The 11,778-nt window shown below is 38.4% G+C and overlaps 1 protein-coding gene across 1 annotated transcript in view; it reads left to right on the forward strand.

The window, feature by feature from the left end:
• LOC117375315 (ubiquitin carboxyl-terminal hydrolase 43-like) overlaps positions 1 to 3,116 on the forward strand; it is a 105,905-nt gene extending 102,789 nt beyond the window's left edge. The window contains exon 16 of the mRNA XM_055223784.1: positions 2,787 to 3,116. Coding sequence (XP_055079759.1) covers positions 2,787 to 2,797 — 11 coding nt within the window. The 3' untranslated portion in view covers positions 2,798 to 3,116. The remainder of the gene's footprint in view (positions 1 to 2,786) is intronic.
• Positions 3,117 to 11,778: the final 8,662 nt, after the last annotated feature.

The raw sequence follows: 11,778 nt of genomic DNA on the forward strand, positions 1-11,778 counted from the left end.
AGAATGAACACATTTTGTTTTGTTTTGTTTTTTACACTTAAAATTACATAAAACGTTTGATTCAAATTACATGGCTGGCAAATCCAGAATTAAATCTTTCAGTACTATTTACACAGGGGGATATCAGTCTGGTTCCCACGCTCAAGCCCAAACCAATCATCATGCAAACAGATTTCTTTGTTGTTTTTTTTCAGTGTGAAATGAAGGAGCTCATCCGTATTTTATCAAATTTCTCTCACTTCAAAGTTTAGTACTTTGTTCATTGATTCTGCAGAAATCCCTGATCACATGCTGGCTTATTTTAGGGATGAGACACCAATCACAAATTATTTTTTTATTTTAAAGGACAGAGAGTAACACCGTGGCCATGCAGTTAGTCTAATGATGTTTTGAAGTGCAATAACACTGACTTATTTCCTCTTGGCTTTAGCGCAAACAGGCTACTAAATGTATGGCTAAAGTGCTAACAAGCTAACACTAACAGCTTTTTACTTGCTAGGATTTAATTGAGTTTGTGTTCAGCAACTTAGCGTATTGGAGCCTAAATTCTTGTTTTGTTTACTGATGATTTCTCTGTAGTTACAGACAGTGGACATAGGGGACACTAGTGAGCACTGTGGCTGCATGATCTGCGGGGAAATGTCTACTGCCCATGAGCAAATATATGTCAAAATGTCAGTTAAAATGCAGTTAAGACTACAGAATAAACTTTTATATTGGTAATAAAGGTATTTAAAACTATTATCACCATTGATTTCAGTCTTAAATTATTTGAGTAAATCCATTTTGTGGCATACGGTTGTGGCCACTTATATTTAAAATGGTGCTAGAAAAACCATAACATAAAACATCCAAACCACCTCATATGGTCCAAACTGGAGCGGCTTCTATGATTTCTACGGTGCAGTCACAGCCCGCTCTTTTACTGTCTCGTTGCTATGGTGATGCTTTCAGTTTACAAGAAAATTATACAAACATTTCCTACCGGATTATAATTTGAAATAATTGACGCCTACTAGCAACATGCTGTGGTATAACTATATTCCCAGTTTGTTACATTTCTTAAAAACATCATGAACTTCGACACGCAAAACGCACACATGCACCGGTGATTGTTCTCGCAGATCGTGCAGCCACAAGCATACATAACTAAATCTGTTCAGAGATGGGGTTTTTTCCATACAAATCTAGCTTGCAAATATATTAGTATCCCACATGTGGTGCAGGGGGCGCAATGCATAGCGTGAAAGTGAGCTGCATGAATGAGGCCCCTGAACTGAAGAAGCCACTTGGATGAATGTCAAAATGTATTTACTACAAAACTTTTGTCCAGTTGACAGAATTAAATTTTCTTTTGCTCTGGAACCTACTTGGACACCTGAGGAATTAGCTTTTGTCACTTGTATTCTCACAGGGGGAAGAAGTACCCACAACTTTGACTGAAATGCTGCTAATTGATGACCAGTTGCTCAGATAGTTTACTTGATAATGTGACTGAGTACTCCACACCTCTGTACAGCAGTCCCCACTTTCTCCTAGAAACGCTCTTTACATATTTTAGTCTACCTTCCAATTTGCAACTTTTTTCAGTCAAACTGCACAATCACCTGGTGACAGTGGAGTGTGGAACCATTTAAATTAGGCTAACAATGGCAGTTATTAGTAAGGCGGAATTATAGTGGTGACAATATGAGCCCTGAGCCACAAGTTACATGAAGCATGCAGTTTCGAAGAATAATTTGGACTTTTCGGGGCAAGGAGTTGTCTAAATATGCAGAAGTATTAGTTTGAATGAAACCAAAATACAACTACGGGCATGTTTTTTGATTACTGGAGCATGTTGTTACATTATGCTGAAGCTGAAATGGCTCACTTTGCATAATATGAGACCAAGAAAAACTAAAATTTCCAATTCAAGTTTTGCATTAGCCAAGTGGTTGACCATTTCCTCCTCATTAAAACGTACCTGATGAAGCCACATACTCGTCTCCATGGATGAGTTATTGCTTTGCCTGTTGTTCCACATTTGGCATTAAACTTTTCTATCTCTATGGAGACGAAGTTTTAGATCCATGGAGAGAAAAGCCCGTTCACGGTAACGATGCATGTGATAAGATTTTCATGAGCAATAAAAACATCTGTAAATGCAAAATAGATGTGTTTAATGCCGTACTGCGTAGTGTTGTGACCGTACAGAAATATAAAACCCTATTTAGACATTGATATAGAGGAAAAGACTTGATACCAGCGCAGGATTGAGGTTTGGGAGTAAGCTAAAGATGAAGCGCCAAAACAAAACAAACATGGTGACACCGACAGACTACTTTCTTTGTGAAAAATGTGCAGAAGGTAAGAGCTTTGTGCATTTGTGGACAAGATGTTTGTGCTTTTCTGTCAACTGAATTTAATAGAAGTTCAGCTGTTGTGAGGCTTCGACCAATCAAATTTGAGTATTCGCCGTGACATCCCGCCTTTTCCCAAGTGATTCAGAGTCATCCCAGATCAAAAAAGCTCAATTCATAGTACTTTACATATCAGTCTGACATGAGCCAAGGCAAAGCAATAACATAAAGACAAGTAGGTGGTGGATCCATACCAAAAAAGTTACATAGAACACCTTTAAATGACACAGATGTACAGAAACTGGGGAAAAAATACTCATAGCTACTAAAAAATGCTTACACTTTGTTACTGACCTTCTCATGACCATCCGCATAACAGGATTTAAAATGTCCCCTCAAACCTGTTACATGTGACTAATTCTCTACTTGTGTCTTCGTCCTCAGTGCCCACGTGAGCCAAGAGAAGCCTGGGAGCAGCTCAATGACTGGACCTGAGTGGAGAGCTCCCCCTATGGGCGTATTATGGAAGTCATACCCACGTGTCTTGTATATTATCTATGCAGACCTCCTTAAACAAGGACAGATTCTGCTCTCATTGTCTCCTTTGGGCAGGCTACTGACTGTTGACGTTGTAATGTTTTTGCAGATGGTGGAAAAGAGGAAGATGTTTGTGTTTTATGCCTAGAAAATTGCTAAACTATTTATTAATATGCAAGAAGTATACAATTGGGATATGTTTAGAGTATACTCTGACAATGGGCATTAGAATATATTTTACAGGACAAGCAGTTTATCAAGTGTTGAAAACAAGCCATCCACCTGTAATGTTTGATGTGGATATGTAAAAGTTCAGTTTTTTTTTTTTTTATTTAAAGGGAGTATTACACTTGCGGGGTAGTAACTGCTAACACATTACATATATAGATCACCATGTTACTTTTTATTGTTTTAAAAATGCTATATTAGAAAAAAAAAGGTGCAGTATGTGACTTTTCTAGCAACATTTCAAGCAGTGCAACAACATCACCATGGAGACAAGCAATCCCCAGCTTGTCTCCATGGTGATGTTGTTGCTCTGCTTGGAATATTCAACACTATGGCATTAAACGTAGCTCTTAAATTTATTCAAAAAACTCCTGTGTAGTGCGGAAGAAAGAAGGACATGCATTCTAATCGTGACTGGGCTCGCCCCTCCACATATCTGATCTGTTACGTGGACTATTGGTGTCACCTGCTTGTCTCCATGACGATACATATATGTAGTGCCATAATGTGACAGCAGTATGTGTGAGAAGAGCTACATAGTGCACCTTTACCAATAATACATCAGTCTTCATTAGTGTTTTGTTACATGTGCAAAGTCATTTCACAGTTTAATTTATTATTTGTCTCTCCACTGTCATTTTTTTAGATATTGTGATATTTGGAATGTCACGGAATGGCATTAAACGTAGATATTTCCAGTGTTGGGAGCATGCGTTATGAGATTGTTAAGTGTGATGTTACTTCTGGGTCCAAGATGCATCCATCAACCGCGTTTCAAATTGGAAATGGGCCTGTGCACGCTTCCTGCTGCATCGCCTCCGCCTCCGATTCACTTTCTCTCTGTAGCTTCTGCCGTCGAGCTCAAATGTTTCGTATTAACCCGCTCCATGTGATACTGGTGTTTTTATTTGGTTATTTTTTCTGTAAATCAAGATATGGCTTAACAGGGAACGCTGGGAAGGGGACGTTACCTTCAACAGCGTCAATCCTGAATAGCTCTTTAGTTGCTTTGATACTCGTGGTCAGAAGTATGGTCAAATTTGCTCCTATAACTGCTAAACTCAACGAGCTGTCACACATTATGCAATATTACTACACTATTTACATATTTGATGCAATTTGTAGTTAAACATACACTTTTGAAAGGCAGTCGTCTCTTGTTTGATGAAAAGCAAAGCTAAAAAATTGCTGTGAAGTTGCCCGTTGGACCCAGAAGTGACGTCATCACTTAACAACTGCACTCAGAATACTATATTTCAAATTAGTTAGTTGAACATTTGAAACTTTCTTATTTATGGAAATGATTGGAAACAGTCCTGCAATAGTCTAGTCTAGTATGCATGTGCGTGGGCGGTGGGAGTAGTATAGGCTACATAAGGGAAAGTGTGCTGAATGATGACTATTATGTTTAAAGTTGTTCCTGAATTACAGTGACTAACAACATCGTGACATTTACCTGCAGCGCCTCACACAGCACATGCACAGGTATGATGATGTGCTACAAAAGCAGTCTTTATATAATATGAATACAGATGAATGCCTGGTATTGTCCAACACACAATGAAAGAGTGCACAGAATAATCTTTAAGGATGTGTCTGTAAGATCATTTATGAATAGTTGGTTGGAAAATATGCAAAAGTACAACAGAGAATTTATAAATAGCTGAAGAAAATGTAACTTGTCTTATTCTTGGAGCGTACAAGATGATCTTTCAGTACTTTTGTGTTTGACAGTTAATTTACTGTTTGTCAAAACTTCAACATGTCATGTGGTATTACTTATATAAGTGACATTCCACTTGCATTACAAGAGTAAACTGAAGTACACTTGAAACTGACATAAATCAAACAAATTACCGTAAATTCCGGACTACAGAGGGCATCTGATTAAAAGCAGCATACTCTAATTTTAGAAAGAAAATCAATTTTGTACTTGTACAAGCCACACCGGATTTTAAGCCGCAGATATCCCACGTAATAATATGAAAAATTAGCTAAAATACACTCATTATAATTTCTTATTACTGTAAGAAATTAGTCACTGACAGCACGTGACAAGCAACATCCACTCTTCACTTTTATGTCTATACAGAGAACAAAAAACAATTTATTATATGAGATATTTACACAGAAAGATATTACATGTGAGGATTTATAAACTTTTTTTTAATTTAATCCGCTTAGTAACATAAACAAATATATTACATACATATTGCAAATGCTTTTTTTCTAACGGTGCCTGTAACGCGGCAACCTTGAAATATACGTTTGTATCAGTTACACACAAATTACGTTGAATATGCTTTTATGCTCAACAGCATTCCAGTATCTCCTAATAACTGGTAAAAACATATACCATATACTGCATCCTACCAGAAAAGTCACTGATCGCCTTCTTCATCTTCCTCCTGCGCACTAAAACCATCAAAGTCCTCTAATTCAGTGTCCGAATTAAACAGCCTCAGGATCTCATCACTTACTACAGTCTCCTCGTTTTCGATGTCACTTGAGTGCACGTCGTCTTCTTCATCACGCAGCAGTCCAGCCTTTCGGAACCCATTGATGGTTGGTGTTTTCACACGGCTCCATGCATTTAGGATCCACTGGCAGACTTGATTTAAAGACGCTCTTCGCATGCGGCCTGTTTTGGTAAAATATTTTTTACCGCTTGTCATTCAAGCCTCCCACTCTTCGTGCAGTGCCACTTTAAATGCCCGGTTCATGCTGATGTCCAGCGGCTGGAGATACTTAGTGGTACCCCCAGGAATCATAGCTGGAATTGAGTTTGTGCTCTTGATGGCAGCTTTCACTGAGTCTGTTACATGGGCCCTCATGCTGTCCATAACGAGCAATGCTTTTTTTTCTGTGAAAAAAAACAAAAAACTGGTCGCTTTGAGTAGAACTCTCTGAGCCAATCCTTCATTAGGCTCTACATCATCCAACCTTTCTTATTGACTTTCACCATGATTTCTTTTGGGAATTTTTCCTTTGGCATTGTCAGCTGTTTAAAAATCACGATCGGAAGAAGCTTTAGTCCAGATGCTGTGCAGCTCAGAACACAGGTAAAATGCGTTCTTTCATGGCCGTTTGTTTTCAGTGTGATGGACGAGTCACCTTTTTTATTTACGGTCCAAGTGAGAGGCAGGTCAAATGTCAGAGGTACTTCATCCATATTTATGATATCATCTGGCCCGAATGAATTCTCTGTTTTCTTTGTTTGAGTGAATGCATGGAAGTTAGCAAGTTTCTCCTCGTAGTCAGGAGGGAGCTGCTGACACAAAGTCGTCCGTGCCCTAACGGACAGGCCTTTCTGTTTCATAAATCTAAAACACCACGATGGCCCACCTCTAAAATCTTTTATTTTCATCTCGATAGCTTTAGCCTTCAGTCTGATTTGTACAGTGGAAACACCGTGGCCACCTGCTCTCTGTGTGTTAACCCAGTCTTCCAGATAGTTTTCAAGCTCGGGCCATCTGCTATGATTACCTCTGAAAGCTTTTGTTGTCTTTTTGCATTGGTTCAGTTCTTCACGCTGGCATCTCCAACTTCTCACCATTGATTAATTTATGCCAAGATTACGTGTGGCAGCTCGATTTCCTTCTTCAACCGCCAGAGCGATCGCTTTTAACTTAAAAGTCGCATCATATGCTTTTCTTGTAGTATTTTCCATGTTGATGAGGGTTAGTACAAATGACTTATTTACAATAGATGTGATAGTGCGCTTGACTGATCATACAATTTCATTGGACCTCTGTGAACTTCTCATCAATTTTATTGGTCTGCTGTTGCTAGGCAAAATGTTTTTGGCGGCACGAAAATAAAAATGAATAAGCCGCACTGCAGTATAAACCGCAGTGTTTAAAGTGTAGAAAAAAAGTAAGACTTATAGACTTAGACCGGAATTTACAGTAGTCATTAACTGGGAACTATGTAGCCTGCAGGTTTTCTCATTCTCAGTATATGGACAGGCCTCATGTGAAAGCTCAGGACCTCAAGAATTCATTCACTGAGCTGCAGAGGCTGCACTAGCACTGATTCATGATTGGCTGCAGGTGCTGGAGTTTAGTTAATGACGATTCAGATCAGAGACTGTCCCTTTAGGTTTAAACTGACTGGATTTCAGCGTTGAAACTAGCAACCCAAATGAGAGACTCGTGTGAGGTTCATTCTGCTTTCTGATTGGATAATCATTGTGAGAACTAAACACCCACCAAATGATAAATGCATGCGGCGATGATGGGATAATGGCCCTCACCATCCTGCGCACGTCCCTCCCATATGAACGCTGGGGTCATGTGACCTCCCTGACATGCCATTCTCCCTTCCTCACTGGTTTGCAATGAAAATTGTGTGAGGAGATGATACGACAGTGTGCACTTTTGTCATTCCTGGGTTGTTTTCAATATGGCCAACTACCTATACGGTTTAGGTCGGGGCCTTATAAATGTCAAGGCGGCATTATGGAGCCGTCTTTTATTAGTTTTTTCTCTGGATCTTCACTCTAAATTAGACGTCAGAAACAGTCACTGGCTCCATTCTTGATTTTTTTTTCATTTTACGGTGCTCCAGACGAGGTTTTAATTAGTCCCTTGGTAGAGCAGAAGGTAATATTACTCTATAATAATTATAATAACAAACAGTAAATGTACCTGGAGCTCTTTGGGCTCATGGACCCGTTACATTGCATTATTGACTCACTCCACATCTGATGGTGGTGAGCTATTGTAGACATAACTACCCTGGAGTAGACACACACCATTCATACAAGGTGGATGAAGTGTCTTGCCCAAGGATACAACGTCAATATGCACTGGTTCAATTTAGAATTAAATCACTGACCTTTGGGATTTACCCAAACATGGTTAATTGATTTTGTGTCTTAAAGCTACCATCAGTAATTAGTTTGGCTCATACTCTCACATACACCATTAGATACTCTCTGTGTTACTTCTGTCTGATCGTGGGCCAACTTAGGTCTGGCTGGATAAGAGTAGAGGGCACAGGTGAACAAAGGCCAGGTGAAGGGAGGGGAATATACTTGTGGATGGATGGTAGCTTTAATGGCAGCTGATGTGACTGAATAATACATTTTGTATTACATGTGCGTGAGATATTTTCACCTTGGTTAATATTTACAGATAGTGACCATAAACAACGTAAAATATTAACATTTTGAATCTCTAAATGTAAACTGACCAATCTGACCTGTGTTCAGTCTCAGCTTCAAACACAGATGGACTCTGTTATATCATGAACACGGCTTATTTGATGATGGTTTTTGTGCACTGCAAGTTTATGTCAGAGGAGACTCTCTATGTTCAAATGAGTCCATTTTATTTTATGAGTTAGATACAAATAGGCATTTCATTTAGTGTTTTGGAACACTTTCCCTTACAAACAAATTAATCTGATAATTAAGCCTGAACCTTGAGTATTTGAAAGAAAAAAATAAAAATAAATTTTATAAAACTTAATTAACTGGACCACATATTTGTTCTAGTGAAGGAAAATAATTTAAGCTGTTGTCTTTAACATAATGAATGAATTCATGTTTTGAATGTCATAAATCCAAATCTAATTTAAATCTAACTCATTTGAGTAGCTTTGCACCTTTAAACATAAAAATGCACTTGTGTGGAGTGGAAACGACTTAAAAAACTTAAATTATAAAAAAAAATGTCTTAACACTTCAATGGAATGTTAAATAAAAAACGAATTTAAAAAAATTTTTTTTTAAGAGCCTACATTTTGTACCTGTAACTATAAAATATGTCTTGGATGTCATGTTAAATATAAATCTTAATTAAAAGACAGTTATTTCAAATTGCAGTTTATGGTTTGTTGTGTGTTTTAAAACGAGACCTATTTTCCTCTAGAGATGATTGTGGTGATTTATGACTATGTATGTGTAGGTATTATTTTTATGATCATAATGCAGGTTCAGACAGGTGTGTCCCATATCAGCACTGACCCGACACAAGCAGCGTGCTCCTAGAGGGAAGAGGAGAGGGAACAGCCCCGGGTTCCTACAGCTCAGGATTCAGATCTGCCATCTACTTGTGAAAAAAATCTAATAAAGATTTGCCTGTTAGCCTGCGTAATGTTGCCTAATTCAGTGAGCTATATTGATTGATCTTGTTTTTTTTAAGCTGATCCTGTGCCATGTTGTATTAAAAGACTCACATTCATTCTCAACAGTCAGTGCAACCAGTCCTCCAGTGACATTGTCCTCCACCACAGACTGTATAAAGAAGTGGACTAAGGGAATGTGACCCATAGCATTTGGTTCCAGTCACTGAATCTCACTAAGACTCGGGGTTATAGACAAAAAAGCAAAATAAAAACCCCAGGATCATTTAGTGCAGATTAATACAAACATTTAAAACCAAAAATGATGAGTCTGCCAGCAATGGTTACAGAGAGAGGGACGAGAGAGTTTTTCAATAGAAAGTGAATTGGAGCCAGAGTCGATGGAGCTGGAAACGTGTCCATGCTCACTTCCTATTTGGACACTAGCTATTCTATTTATTTATACAATCTATGTCCTCCACACAAAAATTAATTTATGATCTGCAAACAACAACAGAACATGTGGTTTATCCGGAAACCCGATGTGATCATTTTAATGTTGTACTCAGTGTTTCTCTTTGATAAAAAATATTGCTGGGCTCACACTTGGAATAATTCTTAAAAGTGTACCAAAACTCACGCTGTGCGATTGAATCTCACATGAGACATTCAGCTACGGTTAACTGCTCACACCTTATCAGAGCTGAGAAAAACACGCTGCTTTGACAATCTGTTCCACATAATACAGAGATAAATGAAAAAAGAGGACAGGATTTACATGGACAAACAAGTGGCTTAAATGACAAGTCAGTCAAGTCGCCGATCGCTTTCAGAAGTGTTGGGAAGTAACTGAATACATGTACTGAGAATATGTACTCAAAAGACAAATTTAAGTAACTGTATTCCGGTGCAGTTAGTCTTTCATTCAGAATACTTTTTTTTTTTTTTTCTAAATTCACAGGAATACATTGTTGCACACAATTTAGGCTTCAAACTGCACTATATTAGAGAGAAAAACAGGAAGCACTGCTCTTGGGGTGAGTGCATGTGTCTTCTTTTGTTCTCCAATTAGTGATAGGAAATATAAAACAAACAGTGAAATAAACTTAAAGCTGTTTTTGTATTACTATGTTGCCCTTTTACACTATAATTTAAATGCAACTCACGTAAAGTATTTTATGTTTTCAGAATACAGTACTGATTGCACTCCAAATAACTGTATTAAAATACATTTGAATACAGGTATTTGGTATTATGTAACTAAATACATTTTCAAAGTATTCTTCACATCACTGGCTTTCAGCAATAGTCATCCCAGATATTGCTAAATACATAGAACTAAATTCAGAGAGATCCACATATCAGTCTGGTGTGTCTCTCCTCATTTAGAACTTCTTGAAAAAATTGTGGGACAAATTTCTATCCCAAAACTTCAAAACTGCCCTGAGTCTGTTGTTGAGATGTCAGCCATGTCATCCTCTTGGCTTCCTGTGCCATTTCCAGGTCTTCTTGCTCAGTGTCAGTCTACAGTGAACAGAGGAAGTGGGGAAATAAATCTTGTGACTTAATAATGTGTAGGAGAACATTCAAATAAAAATATAATTCAGATGAAGGTGGGTGGCGGACTTGTATAGAAGGCTGCAATGAGCATCACATCAGGGAAATAAGCAACCACTGCACAAAAGACTGAATGAACACACAGGACAATCAAATGTTCATGTTACAGTCAGAGGTACATATTTTAAGCAGTGTGAAAAATTGTTTTTTAACGGAAGCTTTTTTGTGAAGAATGAGAATCCTTCTTTGAACCTGGTAAGAGTGAGTCAACCAAATCACAACAACCCCTGAATGAGGTCAGCTAGAGAACAAGAGCAGGTTCATTTCACTCTAAAACTCCTCCCGTTAAGGACAGAACTTATTTAATATAAACTCTAGGCCCCATCTGATTTCTTTTTCTATGATTCCTTCTCCTCGATTCCTCTCCTCCACTCTGCAGGAAATGTGTGAGGAAGTCCCACTCACAAAGAAGACAGTGGGGAGAGAGGAACAAGGGTCAAGGCTGGAGGAGAAACGGGCTGAAGGTGTAAGTGCTTGCAGAAAAAGAAAAATGTGTAATGGATGTTATGACGGTAAATACTTAAAGACAGTGATGGTAATATTAGCGACAATGTGTAGACTACTTAAGAAGAAATAGGTATATAGTTACACAGATAAAAATGAACCCAATCACAAGTACTGCTACACTTTATAGTCCATTAGCTATTAGTTATTTGAACAATACCCATCATGCTTTGCAACTCAAAGCTGGGATGTGTATAGTTGGAAGTATCTTGGTACAGTCCTAAAATCACTTCAGCTGTTTTGCATTAATAGTCAATTTCTATGTAACGTTGTGAGATGAGTTTATAAGATGCAGGGCGAGCCAGTATAAGCTAAACTCTCAGCTCAAGGTCTCTTCAGGGACTCTCTTCTGCCCTACTGAGGGTCAGGGGCTGGTTACATGAGGTGAAAACACTGCTGACATATACTGGCTCACACATGGATTGTGAAATTGGGTTATGGTCCGGGCCTTTCACATCCCACAGTCCACAGTCTGCAGCCT

The sequence above is a fragment of the Periophthalmus magnuspinnatus genome, chromosome 8 (genome assembly GCF_009829125.3).
Source record: "Periophthalmus magnuspinnatus isolate fPerMag1 chromosome 8, fPerMag1.2.pri, whole genome shotgun sequence".
In the NCBI taxonomy this organism is placed as follows: Eukaryota; Metazoa; Chordata; class Actinopteri; order Gobiiformes; family Gobiidae; genus Periophthalmus; species Periophthalmus magnuspinnatus.